General features: G+C 38.2%; 3 protein-coding genes across 4 annotated transcripts; 1 reads left to right on the top strand and 2 right to left on the bottom strand.

The window, feature by feature from the left end:
• The first annotated feature begins 1,193 nt into the window (after positions 1 to 1,193).
• On the top strand, positions 1,194 to 1,699 carry LOC133668132 (disease resistance protein Roq1-like). The gene is made up of 2 exons (XM_062087870.1): positions 1,194 to 1,454; positions 1,541 to 1,699. Exons 1-2 carry the CDS (start codon positions 1,194 to 1,196, stop codon positions 1,697 to 1,699), a joined length of 420 nt encoding a protein of 139 aa, XP_061943854.1.
• LOC133667854 (probable disease resistance protein At4g27220) lies at positions 1,419 to 15,109 on the bottom strand. Of its 2 annotated transcripts, XM_062087535.1 has the most exons (7): positions 14,970 to 15,109; positions 14,758 to 14,869; positions 14,549 to 14,669; positions 3,076 to 6,377; positions 2,684 to 2,833; positions 1,865 to 2,222; positions 1,419 to 1,772 (listed from the first exon to the last, which is right to left on the bottom strand). In XM_062087535.1, exons 3-4 carry the CDS (start codon positions 14,585 to 14,587, stop codon positions 3,108 to 3,110), a joined length of 3,309 nt encoding a protein of 1,102 aa, XP_061943519.1. In that variant the 5' UTR covers positions 14,588 to 14,669; positions 14,758 to 14,869; positions 14,970 to 15,109; the 3' UTR covers positions 1,419 to 1,772; positions 1,865 to 2,222; positions 2,684 to 2,833; positions 3,076 to 3,107. The 2 variants fall into 2 exon arrangements, with proteins under 2 accessions (XP_061943519.1, XP_061943520.1); XM_062087536.1 differs by lacking the exons at positions 14,549 to 14,669; positions 14,758 to 14,869; positions 14,970 to 15,109 and adding an exon at positions 7,002 to 7,290.
• On the bottom strand, positions 14,913 to 17,607 carry LOC133667856 (benzyl alcohol O-benzoyltransferase-like). Its single transcript, XM_062087537.1, has 2 exons — positions 16,931 to 17,607; positions 14,913 to 16,012 (listed from the first exon to the last, which is right to left on the bottom strand). The coding sequence occupies exons 1-2, from the start codon at positions 17,375 to 17,377 to the stop codon at positions 15,101 to 15,103; spliced, it is 1,359 nt and encodes a 452-aa protein (XP_061943521.1). The 5' UTR covers positions 17,378 to 17,607; the 3' UTR covers positions 14,913 to 15,100.
• Between the last annotated feature and the right edge of the window lie 510 nt (positions 17,608 to 18,117).

Below are 18,117 nucleotides of genomic sequence, written 5' to 3'. Positions count from 1 at the left end.
TCCCAGATCGATAGATAATACAATTATAAGGGTGGATGTTTTCACCGCGACGCCGCACACGTGTGACAACTTTATGGTATCTCAGTTTTAAAGACAGAGCTAGCTAGACAATTTGAAATGAAGGATTTGGGTTCTCTTCGATATTTCTTGGGTATTGAGGTAGCTTACTCACCTAGAGGTTACTTTCTTTCTCAATCAAAATATGTTGCAGATATTCTTAAGCAAGCTAGACTTACTGATAACAAGACTGTAGATACTCTCGTTGAAGTTAATGCAAGGTATTCTTCTTCTGACGGTTTATCTTTGACATATCCTACTTTATATCATGTTATTGTTGGGAGCTTGGTATATCTCACCATTACTCGTCCAGATATTGCATATTGTTCATGTTGTTAGTCAGTTTGTTGCTTCTCCTACTACTATTTACTGGGTAGCTGTTTTTTGTATTTTACGATATCTTCAGGGTAAGTCTTTCAAAGCCTCTTACTTTTATCCATCTTTTCCTTGAAGCTGCGTGCATACTTTGATGCTGACCATGGTAATGATCCCATAGATCACAAATTAGTTACTGGTTTCTGTATATGTTTAGGTGATTCTCTTATCTCTTGGAAGAGTAAGAAACAATCTATTGTTTCTCAATCCTCAACCGAAGCAGAATACCGTGCTATGACATCTACTACCAAAGAGATTATTTAGTTACGTTGGTTACTTGCGGATATGAAAGTTTCACTTTCTTATCCTACTCCTATGTATTGTGACAACCAGAGTTCTATTTAGATTGCTCATAACTCAGTTTTTCATGAACGAACTAAGCACTTTGAGATCGATTGTCATATTACTCGTCATTATCTCAAGTATGACACCATTACTTTGTCTTTTGTTTCTTCTTCCTTGCAGATTGCAGATTTCTTTACCAAGTTGCATTCCATTTCTCGTTTTTGTTTTTTAGTTAACAAACTCTCGAAGCTTGTAGCTGCCGCATCGTAAGTTTCAGGGGAAATGTTAAATAATATATTTATCTTATTTTATGTATTAAGGGTAGAATAGTATTTTTAACTTAACCCATAAATAAACTCTTTGTATTTAGGTTAAAGTAAAAACTTTAATATAAATCAACTGAGAAGAATTCTAGCCTCCTTTTCTTTTATGTTCATATTTATTTTTGTGTTAATTGAATTGTTTTAACAGTTCCCATGGTAGGGATCAGGGGTACTGGTCGAGCAGGGACAAATGTTGCCAAAGCTATTTACAACAAAATTGCTAAGCAATTTGAAAGCAGCTCCTTTCATGCAAATGTTAGAGAAATGTCGAAGCAAAACAGGGCTGTTGAACAACAAGAAACACTTCTGTCTCAGATACAGGAGAGAAAATTTATAGCTGGGAATCTCTATTCAGGAATAGATGCGATAAGGGACAGATTGTGCACTAAAAAGGTTCTTATTGACATTGATGATGTTAGCTGGATGAATAGATTGCTTTGTTACAGACAGTAGAATCATTATTACGAGAAGATATGAACATTTGCTGTTTTCCCACGGAGCGGAAACACTACACAAATGTGGAGGAACTATGTCCCAGTGATGCTCTCTTACATTTTAGCTGGAAAGCATTTAGAAAACCCCAACCCTCTGAGGATTTTATGGAGCTTTGCCTTGATGTTGTAAGATTTTCCAAAGACTTCTCAGCAGATTCAGATTGAAATCTCTTGCCACCCTGCTTCTTACTGCCTCTGAGAAACTGAAGGCCTTTCCAGATATTGTGGAAGAGATGCCCTGTTTTGAGAAAGTTTGCGTAAGTGGAACTGATATAAAAATAATTCATCCACGAAAAAAATATCAGTGGGCTTAAAGTCTTTGAAAGTTACATATTGCAAAAACCTTGCCAATCTCCCAAGTAGCATTTGTATGTCGAGGCATCTTGAGCGTCTGCCGTTTGAAGGTGTCTTGAAGCTTGGCAAGTTTCCAGTGAAATGGCAGAATGACGTACAATCAAGCTCAGCAGTCATCTCATCTATAGCCAATTAGTTCTTCTTCACTGGGATTTCCTATGTTAAAATGGCTGTGTCTACGAAATTGCAATCTAGTCAATGGCAATTTCTTGAAGATGCATGGTTGCTTTCCAATGATGAAGGGATTAGATGTCTCTGGGAACACTTTCAATATCCTTCCTTCAATATTCTCTGCATTCACAAGTCCTCTCCATATCTTCCAAAAGCATCAATCCTAGTTCAAAACCAGCATAAACGAGGCTAATAAGAAAAAGAACGAAGTCATGCACTGAGTAAAACTAAAGAAGCAGAGAAATGGTACCACTCTATATATTAAACCAATGGTATTGCTAGTTGGACAGCAGTTGAAAGTGCTTTCAAAAGTGTGTTTGAACCATTGAAATATCAAAATCGATGTTTTTTAAAGTTACCTTAGATGATTTTGATGTGAAGTTATCAAAATCATTGAAAAACACCTGAAAAAGCATCAAATTATTATCTTTTTAGTTGAGAAGTATTTTGGCAAAAGCACATACACCATATTAGTACATACTAAACCAGTTGATAAGGTGACAAAACAGCAGAATCAAGAGTTGTTTTTTATCTGTCATCCAGAACCTAGGAAATTGCAAGATCCACCAGTAATGACTACACTAGAACATGTTTTAGCCTAATACTCCTAGCATGCTTCCTTACATATAGCAAATTGAAGACACTTATATAGTATTTCATGAGCTGTTAGCCATTCCTTTGGATCATGTTCATGCATTTTCTTATGAGATCCCTGGCACTGCCTGAAATGTTAGGCCATGGCTTAGACTCGAAATCTAACTGGCCTTGCAATATCTGCTTGAAGATCCCCATCAGAAAAAGAAGCAAGAAAATATTGTGAGTAGCATAAAAACTCAATAATTAGAAACTATGCCTACCAAATTACGTTCTTTCTGTTATATTTCAATAAAGGTTAGGATGATACCAGCAAAATCATTAGATTGACCAATCATTAAGCTGTTATGGTTGAGGCTAATTCATTAAAATTAAATTTAAGGTAGATAGAGATTGAGAGAGAGAGGAAACACCATGCTTACCTGTAATTCAATATTAAGCATCGAGTCATCTCCTATAAAAACACTACAAAGGGTAGAAGGACATCCTTTGTGTTCGGATGCTCCCACTCCACTACTGACTCCCACCATTCTTTTGGATATATACATATTCTTGCAAGAGAAGGGGGAGGAGATGGCTGGCCATTTTCAAGCACTGGGGGGAAAATCTCCATTCTCTTTAGCTCCTGACAATATGATACTTCAATTTCTTCGAGAGAATCGCAAATCAGCTTTGCACTACAAATGCTTTTAAGTTTTGGTAAGTCACACAAGTCCTGAACTCTTAACTTTGGGAGTTTGAATTCGATGTTGCTGCTGCTTTCTTCTTTACCCACAACATCTTCTTCATCTGATCTTGTCCATATTATCTCCTCTATTTTCTCACAATCATAAACTATAATCTGTTCCAGGTTTACAAGGCTTGGCAACAAGGCAAGAGGGAACAGCTTCTTCATGCTTCTACATCTATAACAATTGAACTTTTTAAGACTTGAAAATATTCCATTATAAGATGAAGATGGTAGTGGAGCAGAGCAAAACCAAGAAGATGAAACCATGCTCTCTATGCCATTGCAATCCCAAATGCTGATGACCTCCAGTTCAGTTGCAGTCTTCATCAAGGATGGAACATCACATAAACTTGTTGCATCGTTACATTTATAAATCAGCAATTCTTGAAGGTCATTTAAGAACATGTCCTGAAAATTCCCATCTCTGTTGAAAGTCAAATTACCCAACCAAACACTTTTATCTCTACAATACGTGTACTTATCTAAGAGATGAAACTCCTCAAACAGACCTACAAAAATTTTGTATGTACTTGGTGAGTGGTTCTCATCCCGAGATTTGAGATACTCTACCAAGTCAGAATGACCTTCAAAGTGGCATTCTAAAGTTTCCAACTTCCTCAAGCACCCTATTTCCTTTCCCTTAACTGTTACTGGGACATATTCTGATTCAAATCCAGTAGGCATCCACTCCTCTAATATAAAGACTTGCAAGTGAGAGAGTTTTGATAGTATCCCACTAGGAAACTCCTTCTCACCACATCCATTAATTCTAAGATATCTCAGGTTGAATAGACATTCCATGCCTTGAGGCATCTTTTCAAGTGTTGTATTAGAGAGATCTAACTTCTTCAATGCCCTGAGCTTCTGTAATGATGGTACATGTCTTAACTTCTCACAACCTTTAAGTAATAAAGTAGTGAGACTCACCAAACCAGAGACAGAATCCGCCAAATTTTCAATATTTGTATAAGACAGATCAAGAACATTGAGCCCAAATAATTGCTTAAAAAATGAATCTGCAATAAATCCCAACCTTTCATTATGACATAGTAATAGAGTTGACAGATGGGGACACCTTGGCGAATAACTGGAAGGAATTTCTTTAATGTGATTATGCATTAGTGAAACTCTTGTAAGATTCTCTGTCCACTCCTTTGCATCAGGTAATTCTCTTAATTGTGCACCTGCTTGAACAATGACTTGGGAGTTCTCTTGCAGTATTTGGATGGCCATGTCCCTAATCAAGTCATGCATCTTGACAAATCTACGAATATTACACAATCTACCCCATTCCAATAAGCAGACATCTTCAAGTCTATTGAGCATGGTGTGGCCTTCATCAAGTTCTTCTTGCCTCCTCCCTATTCCTTCCACTATTCCTTCATCGATCAAATAATCTATCAACTCCTCCCTTTCAATCTTATGATCTTCAGGAAACGATGTGCAATATAAGAGACATTTTTGTAGGGTCAAATCATCTAAACGGTCATAACTAAACCTCAATAACCGGAATACCTCGTCTTCCATATCCCTAAGTTTAGATTCTTTCAATCTCTTCAATGTATTTCTCCACTCGTGTATATCATCCACTCCCCTCAAGCTTCCCGCCACTGTTATAATCCCCAATGGCAAACCAGCACATTCCCTTATAACAGCTACTGCAATTCGTTCCACTTTTGGAGAAAATGTTATGTCATGTCGAAATTCCTCCATGAACAAAGTCCAAGCTTCTCCCTCAGAAAGTGGCATCACTTTTATTTTGTGTTGACAATCCATCCGATCACAAATCCGTTTTGATCGAGTTGTCATAATCAACTTACATCCTTTCAATGGGATAGGAATTCCCACTTTGTGTGGTCTAAAACAGTTCCACAAATCATCTAAAATAATAATCCATTTTTTTTTCTTTCTTAGTTCTTTTGACAATTTGACAGCTCTACTCACATCATCATCTTCACTTGAAAGATCTAAATCAAGACGTTTAGCAATAAGATTTTGTAATCTATTAATGCTAAAATCTCGAGACATAGTCACCCAGTAAACATGATAAAATTCTGGTCTTTGTAGAAGTTCATTATGGATATGTTGCAGCATTGTTGTTTTACCAACTCCTCCCATTCCATAAATGCCAATGATTGAGACTTCATCTTCTATTAATAAAGATCGTATCACATGTATATTCTCTTCAAATGCTTGACCCACTAGCCTTGTAGATCCAAGAGGCAATGGATCTCCTCTAGTCTCACAGGCGTCGTATTTAAGGCCTCCGGAAGAACTAGCTCCTATGCCAGGCTGCACTGATCTTCCACTATTATTCTCCACATTCTCCTCCTCCTCCTTCTCCTCCTCTGGTTCTGTCCTCACTCTAACCATGTTCTGCACATCATTCATAGTGAAATCGTTGTTTACTAATGGAGACCAGAGTTGATCATAATATATTCCATGGTCACGGCACAACGGATCTGTTGGTTGGGATGAATCTCCTCGAGGCTCATCAGCTTGATTAATTGATGGCCTCTCGAGAGAGCTACCTCTCTCCACATGCTGCACTTGTTCTGTTCTCGGTATAGTCTCAAATGCATCATGCATAGGCTCAATCTCTTTATCAGTGATGCTATCCACCCACTCTTCGAGCTCTCCAGGGGAAAAAGCTTCTCCTTGCTGTGCCATTTCTACAAGTCTCCCTTCATTGTTCTGTTCTTGTGCCGAAGCTGAAATTGCATTACTGGCATCGTTACTTCCTGAGCCTGCTACAGTTTTAAGTTTTTTTTCTGGAGGGCCATCAATTGCTGCACGGGCTGCTTCTTGAACTTCTTCTGGGACATCTTTACAGATTTTAACACCCCGCCGTTTCACTCCTGATAAATGTAATTTGACCCTCGAAATGGAAGTACCTTTGGCAAATAAATGCCCACAGAACTTACACTCCATCCTACCATCGTCCATTTTTTCAACATCATTCCAGAACGGATCATATGATCGTAACATTTTCTCCTGTAGAAAAAAATAAAAGTATTGAATAGAAAAGTTTTAATTTGAAAAATAATAAAAAATAATTCCATACATGATAAGATGGATCCAGTGCATATTTAATTTTCTTAAAGCTGTCAAAAAGTTTATTGATTAATACTTAAATATATTGATAGACGAGCAATTCATATATCATAACTATAAAATTGCACATTTGACATTAAGAATTTTACATGAAGTAAAGAAGGATAATATAAAATAATACATTCGACTTTAAACAAAAGTGGATGGTAATGCTATAATTTATATTATAAAATATATTTAACTAAAATTCAAACAGTGTTTTACAACAATCATAGGACTATAAATTTGAAAAGTGGAAAGTACAATCAATTTGAAACAAGAGAAAGCAAAGGGTAGGCAAAGTTACACTGACGTGAGAAGATGGACATCAAGGACAGAATCTGTTTAATATATATATATATATGGACATCACGAAGAGTTGATCGAAGACTTGTCAAGTCTTTATATTACCAAGGCAATTCAAAGAGCCCGTTTTCAGTAATTTTCAGAATGTTGTTAGGTGGTGAAAAATCAAAATGATAAAAAGAAAAAAAAATTGAAGAAGATGAAGTATAAATATTTTACCTATACTCGAGTTGTTCTTCGAGTGCTGGTTAATTTGCTTGAGCAGTATGCAGGAAAAAAAACAGAGAGAGCAGAGAAGACTGTATAATGAGATATGGTACGTACTGAGGGGGGAAAGGAAAACTGGGAATGGTATAATAAGATGATATGTGCAAGATGTTGAGCTCCAGATGATTCGATTCAATCAGAAAAGGAAGCAGAGATCATAAGAAAAAAAAAAGAAGAAGAAATTTGGTGAGGGAAATAAGCAAAATCAATAGTAGACTAGATGTGATATTGTGGAAGAGATTGTTACAGTGAGAAGGAAGCAACAACTTTACCACATATTATACACCGAGAGACAGCAAGCTTCTTTTCACCTTTAATTTGTTTTCTTTTTTCTATGATTTTCTTTCTTTCTTTTTCTTTTTCTTCTTCTTTTTAATTTGATAAGAGCTGCATATAATTACGAACTTTAACTCAAGAATCAGAGTGGGTTAACTTGTGAATCCATGATCAATGAGCATCAGTTTAAAGTACTATCACTTACGTATCAACTTTATCACCATCTTCATATTCATGACCTCTATGAAGTTTTGGAATAGTTTATAAGCAATTCTTTCATTACAAACATACATAATAAATAATATTTATTATCTTATACCTTAAGATTTTTACAGAAAATATATCTTCATCCATAATAACTTTTTTGAGAGATTTAAATACTAAATCTAATTTGATAAAAAAAATTGAGGATATTTCACTTTTTCAAATCGAGTTCTTAATCTAAAAAATCAAGATTTGTTCAGCGCAATAAACTTGATTTATCAAATTATAAAAAAACAAATAAATAAATAATACAGCTATAATATCTCTATTTTACACGAAAATTCCAGTACTTATAATTTAAAAAAATATATAATTTTTAGTAGCCATAGCAATAATACTAGGCAACAAACTAGAAGAACTTTCAGACCCGTCCAAGAAGATTCACTGAGACGCCGCACACCTGTTACACCTTTGAAATTTATTCATGTGAGGGAATTTGCTTTTGCATCATTTCTTTTGTCTTTATACTGCTTCTTGATGAACTGACTCATGCTTACAAGCTATGCATGGTCGAATGACAAGTTGCTTTTGCTTTGCTCAGCCATCATCTCTCTCTCTCTCTCTCTCTCTCTCTCATTTCAACCTCTGCTGCTTTCGGCAGGGACAGCAAAGAGGAACAAGTTATCTAGGAGGATAAGGAGTACAAAAGTAAACTTATCTGCTCTCTTTCTCCCTCTATGTATGTGAGTTTGTGGTTGTCGGAACTAAAAGAAATCCTAGTTTTTAACAGCTCATAGATGCAAAGACAGACAAGAAACAAATAGAAGACAGTACAGCATACAGTTAAATACCGGTTGGTATTAAGGTTTGTTTTTTATCCCAACCGCAGAAACAAATCGTTTCTGGTATTTGCTTTGACCCCATGTATTATTTCTTTCAAATCTTGATTTTGTAAAAATTTAAATAACATAATTTTTATTTATAAAGATTTATTTTTTATTTATATTATACAAAAAACCCCATCTCAAAGTAATTTTATCTAATATATTTTTTAAAAAATTTAGTTTTTTTAAAAAACCATAACTATTAAGTATAATATCTGAATTTTTCAATTAATAAAAAAAAAGGTCTTTATCACAACGTATTTTCTCAAAAATACTAGTACTTAATTGTTCAGAATAAAAAATACATAATTTGCTAAGTTTTTCTAATTGATAACTATTATAAATATGCCCGGTTTTTATAGCTTTTGTAACGTTAATTAATCATTTATTTTTTTAATAATTGCATGATTTCTTAAACGTTGATATCAAACTTCTATTGAGCTAGCTTTAAAAAGATAATTAAAATGTAGTTCTGACAAGTTTACCGTTAAGTGTTCTTGTGATTAGTGTTTATCTTGTTTCCTGTTTCTTAATATAAAAATTAATTAATGTTTGTGAGCTTAGAAACAAGTAAAATATAATTGATAGATAATTTAGTATTATCCTACTTAATGACGGAAAGTAAAGAAAATTCATTTCCAATAACGACAAAATCAGTACCAAATTAAATATTCTGGACTCCTAATTAACAAACCTTGCTTAGATATTATGTGATTTGATGTGCTAATATCTAATGTCTATTCTGTGTCTGCAATGATATTGTCTGAAAAAAATTAAAATTATAATAGTAAAAGCAATCACAGATCTAGCATCAGACAGGAAGATAGATACCATTAAAGGCTTTATTCGCTATTACTGAACAGCTCTGCCTTGTAAAAATTGAAACAAGATACTTTGTGGGCTTATTACATGATTGAAGGCTTGCAATGCACAACTGAGTCGCAGTAAAAGAATATGTACGTGAAAAGAATATATATATTTTTTGGTTAGTGATTGTAAAATTTATATTATTTTATAACATATTTTCCTTCAAATAAAAGTTATTTCAACTTGAAATTTGTATAGAATTAGTTGAGAATAATTAGGAGGCTTAACCTGATGGTCAGCCAACCCTTTCTATATATATAGGTAGGGCAATATACAATAGTAATGGTGGAGGTTACCACACAAGAGTATGTCTACAATATTTCCTATATACAATATTTCCTATATAAATATATTCTATAATATGCCCCCTCAAGCTGAGGGTGGAGGATCAACCCGAAGCTTGAAACGAAAAGCAGTAAACGAAGAAGTAGGAAGTGGCTTAGTGAAGACATCGGCAAGTTGATCCTTGGAGGAAATAAAACGAATCTGAATTTCCTTCTTTGCAACTCTATCTCGGACAAAATGATAATCGACCTCAACATGTTTAGTGCGAGCATGAAAAACAGGATTCGCAGACAAATAAGTGGCACCAAGGTTGTCACACCAGATAATAGGAGCAGAAGTGGATGGAATCTGGAGATCTGTTAATAAATACTGAAGTCAGATAACCTCAGCAGTGCCATCAGCTAAGGCTTTGTACTCAGCCTCAGTAGAAGAGCGAGCAACTGTGCGTTGCTTACCAGATTTCCACGAAATCGGCGTTTGACCAAAAAACACAAGGTAACCACCCGTAGATTTTCTGTCCTCAACACTGCCTGCCCAATCTGCATCTGTAAAACCATGTAAGGCAAAAGAAGAACTGCGAGTGATATGTAAGCCATGTGATGTCGTACCCCGAAGATAACGCAAGATGCGTTTCACGGCAGCCCAATGAGAATCTGTAGGAGCATGCATAAACTGACAGACTCTGTTAACAGCAAAGCAAATATTTGGGCGCGTAAAAGTGAGATACTGAAGAGCACCCACAATTTGACGAAAGCGGGTAGCATCAGAAAACAATGGATCGGGCAGAATGGTAGCTTTGGATGTAGAGATAGGGGTATCAACTGGTTTGCAAGATAACATACCAGCCCGAGTGAGGATGTCAAGTATATATTTATGCTAGCGAAGCATAAGACCCATACTAGTAGACTGAACCTCAATACCCAAAAAGTAATGAACAGAACCCAAGTCGCGAAGCTTAAATTCTGAGCTCAGTAGCTGAATGAGGCGTTGGAGCAGAAGAGAGTTACTACCCGTAAGCAGAATATCATCAACATAGACTAGAAGATAGCAAATATCAGCACCAACAGAGAAGATAAATAATGAAGTATCCACCTTAGAGGCACGAAAACCAATAGATAACAGGAAATCATTCAGACGAGTGTACCAAGCCCGTGGAGCCTGTTTTAAACCATACAGAGATTTATGCAATCGGCACACATGAGAGGGGAGAGCAGTATCAACAAAACCTGGAGGTTGTTTCATGTAGACCTCCTCATCAAGAACACCATGGAGGAAGGCATTATGGATGTCAAGCTGATGAATTTTCCAACCACACGAAACTGCAATGGAGAAGACTAATCTGACGGTCGCCTGTTTGATGACTGGACTAAAGGTTTCAGAGTAATCAATACCTTCTTGCTGAATGAAACCTCTAGCAACCAGACGCGCCTTATACCTCTCGATGCTGCCATCAAATCTGCGTTTAATCTTGTATACCCACCGACTACCAACAACATTCATGGAGGGATGAAACGGCACTAAGGTCCAAGTTCGGTTTGCATGTAAGGCCTGAATTTCCTCACGCATAGCACTATGCCACGCCTCATATCTGTTAGCATCATTAAAAACAAGTGGCTCATGAGAGGGGGGAGAAACTACCCGGCTGAAGGAGACATCAGAGGTTGCAGCAGTGGCTGTGGACAGTGCTGTATTGGGCTGCCTTGGACGAAGAACCATGGGATGTTGACGAGTAGCTGGGCATGGAGAAGTGGGGCCTGTACCTGGAAGAGGCTGAAGAGGATATGAGGAGAGGTCTACATAGAGCTGCAGACCAGCTGGAGAAGCAGTGGAGGGACTGGTCGGCACTGTAGACACTGGTGAGGCTGCTGCAGAACTGGGAAGAGCTGATGCAGAACCGGGCTGCTCTGTTACAGCAGACCTGAGAACATGCACATCCGGTGATGGAGAACCTGTACCTGCATAATTATCATTGGAAAGACAAGCATATGGTGACAGTATGATAGTGGGGGATGGTGATGAAGGGGTGGCAGAATCAATGGGCAAAGTGGTAGGCTGGTGGGGTGCGGCAGAGGGCAGAATTGGGTTGTGGTTGGGGCTGGTTTGGTAAGTAGTAGGCTGAAAAGATGGAGGAGGGTGCAAGGATGGAAGATAGGTAGGTGGGGTGGGAGGTACCGGTGAGGATGTTACCTGTTCAGACTTCGCAAAAGGAAAGACATTTTCATGAAAACGAACATGACGGGAGACATAAATACGATCAGACTCTAAGTCAAGACAACGATAACCAAGATGAGATGAGCTATAACCTAAAAACACACAAGGGGAAGACCGGAAATCTAATTTATGAGCATGATATGGACGCAAAAAAGAAAAACAAAGACACCCAAAAGTACGTAGGAAGTTATAATCAGGAGTGCGTCGAAACAGACACTCAAATGGAGATGTATTTTGGAGAACAAGAGTAGGCATGCGATTAATAAGGTAGACCGATGATTCAAAAGCATAGTTCCAAAATCGCAATGGGGCATTACACTGGCCTAAAAGGGTTAGGCCAGTTTCGACGATATGTCGATGACGACGTTCAACAGTGCCATTTTGTTCATGAGTATGAGGACAAATTAACCGATGATGAATACCAATGGTCTGAAAAAATTTATTTAATTTACGATATTCACCGCCCCAATCAGTTTGAACAGATTTAATTTTAAGAGAAAACTGACGCTCAACAAGTGTTTGAAAACGTTGAAAAGTGGAAAAAACATCAGATTTCGCAACAAGCGGATAATACCATATATGTTTGGTATGCGCATCAACAAAAATAACAAAATAGCGGAAGCCATCAGAAGAAAACATAGGGGCAGGACCCCAAACATCACTAAAAATTAATTCAAGCGGGGCAGAAGTTTTGTGACCCGTAGGTCGTAATGACAAACGGGACGACTTTCCTAAAGGACAAGCTTGACACTGAGTAAGAGAACGTCTAGAAGTACATACGATTTTATTTCCGGAGACTAACAAATTGAAAATGCGAGGGGTTGGATGACCCAAACGACGATGCCACAGGTCGGCAGTCGCGGAGATGCAAGGAGACCAAAAAGCTTGAGGAACTGACGTGGCAGAAGACTCGGAGAGGACATAAAGGCCATCATGACTCTGACCGGAAAGGAGAACTTCCTTGGTGACGAGATCCTTCACAAAAAACATAGAAGCGTGAAATTCAAAATAAACATGATTATCACGACAGAATTTTTGAACAGATAACAACGGTTTGGTAATGTGAGGCACATGGAGAACATTAGATAATGTAAACATGCGTTTTGGGGAATGTAATTTAGTATGTCTAATATGGGATATGTCAAGGCCCTTACCGTCACCAACATGCAAATAATCATTACCAAGATAGGGTGCAGAATCGGTCAGAGTTCCAAGATCAGGTGTGACGTGTTGATTTGCGCCGGTGTCGGGGAACCAAGTCGCAGCAGAGATATTCCCAACCGCAAGATGAGCAGAGGGCTGCGGAGAGCTGCTACGAAACTGGGAACAATGGGGAGCTGTATGCCCAAAACCGGAGCACAATTGGCAGCGTACATGCTGCTGTCCAGGCCACTGCCCAGCACTGGAATTTCGCCTGGTTTGCTGCCAGTGGTTTGGTCGCCAATCTGCAGCAGATTGGCCCCTGTTCTGGGGAGTGGAACGGTTGCTGTGGGGACGCCAATTACCTCTAGAGCGACCCCTGTTGCGGCTGAAGTTAGAGCTGTGATGAGACATGGCATGGTGTGCAGAAAACTGTTGTGTTGGCAGCAGAGGTGGCTGCTGCGGCAGAGAAGAAGAAGACAGCAGAGAAGGAGCGGCAGCCATGGAATGGAAAGAGTTCTTGTGCAGAAATTCATTGGTAAGAAGGTGGCTGTGAAGATCAGCATAGGATAGCGGTTCTGCCTTGGTTATGAGACTCGTTACCAAGTCTTTGAACTCGCCACGAAGGCCACGAAACACATAAAGATTGAAATTTCAAGAGACATGGGACGACCAGCAGCAGCCAATTCATCAAATAACGATTTGGCTTGCTGCATATGTAGACTAACCGAGGAGTCACCTTGCCGAAGGTCTTGAAAGGAGCCATGGAGTTGCATGATGCGAGAATTAGACGGAGAGGCAAGCGCTTTCTCAAGAGTGCGCCAAACACAATGCGAAGTAGAACAATCTACCACGAGATGCAACACATCCACGGAGAGAGAGGAGAGCAAAGCACTCAAAATAAGTTGATCCTGTTGTTTCCAACGAAGAAAAGAAGGGCTGATAATGGAGGAAGAACTAGCAGAACTGTCAAAAATATGAGATGGAGGACACGGCACGGAACCGTCAACAAAGTGAAAAACACCTTGACCAAGGAGATATGGCTTCATCTGCATTCTCCAATAGAGATAATTTGTGTTCGTAAGCTTTAACGAAACAACTTGGTGAGTGTTCGCTAAAGGAACAATAGTTGTAGTGTGAGTTCCCATGAGAGGTAAAGGAACGGCAGAGACTTAGGAGGAAGAATCAGAGACAAGCTCTGCAAGTGGAGGCTGCTGTGGAGAAGAAAGGGCACCAGCGGCAGCAGCTTGGGGAGGGTTGGCCGGCTGTGCTGCACCACCTGTGGAGAGGGAGAAGTCGGCGGCAGCAGTAGAATCCATGTAGAGAAAGTAAAGAGAGGGCCGGCTGCAAAGGAAGGAAGGAAGAAAAGAGTTCTGACGGCAGAAGGCTCTGATACCAAGTTGAGAATAATTGGGAGGCTTAACCTGATGGTCAGCCAACCCTTTCTATATATATAGGTAGGGCAATATACAATAGTAATGGTGGAGGTTACCACACAAGAGTATGTCTACAATATTTCCTATATACAATATTTCCTATATAAATATATTCTATAATAGAATTATACTTCCTTATACTTATCTATTTGATGAATAAAATTCTAATATCATCCCAAATAATTTTAAAAAATACCTTACACTTGCAGCATAGAATCAAACACACAAGTTCCATGCCTCTTCTGCTTCAAGCAAGTCCAGCATAAGGCCTTCAACTGTACATACTGGACTTACTCAAATTGAACAGCAACTACTTGCTGTTAAAAAGGAAGAGTTGGTAATTTGTAGGCAATTTCACTGTCAGAAGACAAGTTAACAAGAATCCTACACAGGCAAGGTTTTTACCATATTTTCAGTCAGAAAATGAAGAATATCCTCATGAAACCAGTCTGCTGCGTCTATTAGCTAGGAGGTTCTTGTAGAACTACTTCTCTGCCCATCCATTGTAGCAAGTGACCTAATCCAGGTTTTACAGGAAACTATCACAGATTATATGTCCATGACCAATCAACAGAAGCATTTATTGAAATAAATGTATAAAAAGCTGAAGGAGTTACTTGTCCAGATGGTGTTCGGTGTCTTGTTAACATGATCCAAAAACAAATCCAGATAGATTCTCCACATGAACTCAAAGCAAATGAACACAATAGGAATGCATTTATATCATTTGGAAAAATAGTTATTTTCCCTACAAGGAAGATAAGGGGGATTTAGCATTGCCACCACCATTTGACTGCTCCTTAAACGTGCTATCCAGCTCCTTCACAAATCTTTCCATAGCCGGAGTCGGTAAGCAAAGGGTCACAAGAACACCATCTTCTCCTTTCTTAGTCCTATATGGTATCTGAAAGCTTGCCACATTACCCTTGGCAGGCCCGGCATACTTCGGCTTACCCCAACCTAAGTTCATCTCTGCAAACATTGCACGAGTCACATCCGACACTAGGTAAGACCGCACCATTGTGTACCAAGGTCTACCTTTAATCACCAATAGATCAGCCACTGATCGCATGTACTCTTCAGTCACATTGGCCTTGGCCTTCCTGACTAATTCCAACGTAAAGCCTAAAGAATTTCGTGAGATTTCTCTCGCTGTTGCCATTGCCACTGAGTATGCTATGCAGTTTCCATAATAACCTCTAGGTAACGGAGGGTTAAATCTATTGCGAGCATTGACAATGCATAGTATCCGCATCTCATCATTTGGGTTTGGTTGAAGTGCAATGGTTCGGCACCTCCACAAAAACGCAGTCAATACATCAAATGTGGAGCAATGGCGAAGGTGTAGTGGGGCAAAGCCACGAATAGCAGATATGTTAGCAGCTCCAAAAAAGAATGAACGATGGGTCTTCTTAGTAAGCGGAACGTTGTCAGTGGTGTCATCAACCAGTTGATCATACTCGTGGTGTAAGCAGGTTACCTGAGGTGGGTTCCTTGCATTTAAAACGTGCCTTTCCCAAACTGGTTGGATAGAGGGAGTCTGTGCTCCATGCACCATCTCACACATGGCTGACAAAAATTGGTTTAGGCCAGTACCGTCACTCATGGTGTGGTTCAGACGGATGGCAAAGACAATTCCGCCGCACTTGAGACGCGTCACCTGTCGTTTTATACAGACAAACCATCTGTTAGTTTAATCAACTCCTCATGGAACTTGTTGATCTGTTTTAACTGCGATAACATGCAACCTCAAGCGCTGCATCCATGCAGTTAATCTATGTTCAACAATCGGTTCTGTCGGTACATTATGAATTTCTTCGCTATGATTAGAAAAGAATATCTGTAAACCTATATGCAAACGAAGATTTAAAAAAAACAAAAAACACCCTCTTCCAGATGCTCTGTAGTCTGCCATTCAATTATATGCAGACCTCCCCTTCCCCACACATTATTCTAGTGGAAATATATAATGGATACATGTAATCTTCCCTTTGAAAAAAAAAAAAAAAAAACAAGAAGAAGAACAGAAACAATAAGGTTACACAAGGACATTAAATTTTTTTTTCATTTCAATCATCAATTTTGTTTTCTATTTGATTAGTTTGAGATTGTGATTTGATATTTGTTTTGATATTGGCTACTCGTAGTATCATCGAGAAACAAATTGGATTCTTGTTTGATGCTCGATTTCATAAAATTAGATATAATTTTATTTATTTAAGATAATATAGCTAGTGGGACCAAATTTAACAATAGAGAAATATTAAATCCTTTTCTTGCAAACATTAAGTACTAAATTGAAGGATAAGTTTCCAAACATTTTGGACTCTTCTTTGGGATGGGATCATTCTCTCTTTCAAATCTTCTTCTTTTGCTGCTTGTTTTACTACTCGTACTGTTCTTCTGCATCCATTTTAACTTGTCTATACTTGAGAAACACAGTTAAATTTCGTTGGGTGGTGTTGTTTCATGAGTTGTACTCTAATTTTGTGTAAAAAAAAACAGAGAAGGATGATCCTGCTTTGTAAACTAAGATAGAATCGATGATCCCTAAGTAAGCAACATACAGGAGACAAACCTGAATAAGCAGCAGAGGGCAGTTTATCATCCCGCTGGAGCCAGGCACTTCAAAGAGGAGCTCCTCCAGGCAAGGAATTGGAGGATAGAGCGCATCACCAAACTGCTCAAGCGTAACATCGGCATCAGCCTCAATAAACAAAATACCCTCACCTGTACACTCCACCAAGAGCTTACGCTTAGGCCCTTCTCTAAGCCTACCAGCAAATGGATAGTAAAACACCAGTGTTTTAGCAAGTGCTTTCTTAATGACCTCAACAGGATCCCTCCTCTGCATTGAAGGATCGTAAGGGTAAAAATAAATGAGAGGAATTTGGACTCTGAGACCATCTTGGTCATCTATGTCTGAAAGAGGTTTGAGTTCATGTGGGGTTGGCTCAGAAGGGGTGATCAGAACTGGTTCCCGTCTAGACACCTTGAACACCAGTGGGGTGGGTGGTGTTGCCATGGCAGAGAACCAGAGATGATTTTTTTATTTATTTTTATTTTGGTTCATCTTGAACGCGGGCACCAATATTTATCGGGAGCCGATATCAAGATTTAAGACGGCATCCAAACATTAAACAAGGAATAGATAATTGTGACGGTGCTTTTTCTTATAAAAAAATCAATTTGTTTGTGCTGAGGAATATACGAGTGGAATAAAAATCAATTCTAAATGGGCGAGTGCTCGAACGGACTGAGATGAAGAACCACTCCATCTTACAATCATTAAAGGAAAAGGATTTTTAAAAATAAATACAAAAACAAATAATCCCAAACAGCCACTTTATAGAGTCGTTTCTGCCAAGAACCAGGTGGATATGGCCTTTTTATGGCCATTTTGTGGCCACTAATCTTCTTACATGTCCTCGACTCACCCTCTCTTCTCTTTACTGTCACTTTTTCATTATCCAACTGTCCAAAAGTATTGTTTTTTTAACCAAAAAATCAAAAACTTGAATGATATAACTTAATTGATTTAATTTTAAAGTTATTATTAATTTATATGATTATTAATTTTAAAATTCATAAAATTAATTAAAATACATAGAGGTTAGTTTAAATATTCAAATTAATCTTAAAAAATATGTATTATTTTTTAGTCCACTGGAAATGACCTATCCTTTTCTTTTCTTTTTTCCCTCTTGCTTTAGTTTCACTAAAAAAATATTCGCATACCTCTAGATGATTGCAACATTTTATTTT

Source organism: Populus nigra, chromosome 11 (genome assembly GCF_951802175.1).
Source record: "Populus nigra chromosome 11, ddPopNigr1.1, whole genome shotgun sequence".
NCBI lineage: Eukaryota > Viridiplantae > Streptophyta > Magnoliopsida > Malpighiales > Salicaceae > Populus > Populus nigra.
Note: the sequence above shows the minus strand (reverse complement) of the source record. Positions and strands in the feature narration are given on the sequence as shown.

Excerpts from the sequence above, each read along its gene's own strand:
- LOC133668132 (XM_062087870.1), top strand. The coding sequence starts at position 1,194 with ATGGTAGGGATCAGGGGTACTGGTCGAGCAGGGACAAATGTTGCCAAA. Across the intron at positions 1,455-1,540 it reads TTCTTATTGACATTGATGAT|CGGAAACACTACACAAATGT; the intron begins GTTAGCTGGATG and ends TTTCCCACGGAG.
- LOC133667854 (XM_062087535.1), bottom strand. The coding sequence starts at position 14,587 with ATGGAACTTGTGTGTTTGATTCTATGCTGCAAGTGTAAG. Across the intron at positions 6,378-14,548 it reads TTCTATGCTGCAAGTGTAAG|GAGAAAATGTTACGATCATA; the intron begins GTATTTTTTAAA and ends TTTTTTCTACAG.
- LOC133667856 (XM_062087537.1), bottom strand. The coding sequence starts at position 17,377 with ATGGCAACACCACCCACCCCACTGGTGTTCAAGGTGTCTAGACGGGAA. Across the intron at positions 16,013-16,930 it reads GCCCTCTGCTGCTTATTCAG|GTGACGCGTCTCAAGTGCGG; the intron begins GTTTGTCTCCTG and ends ATAAAACGACAG.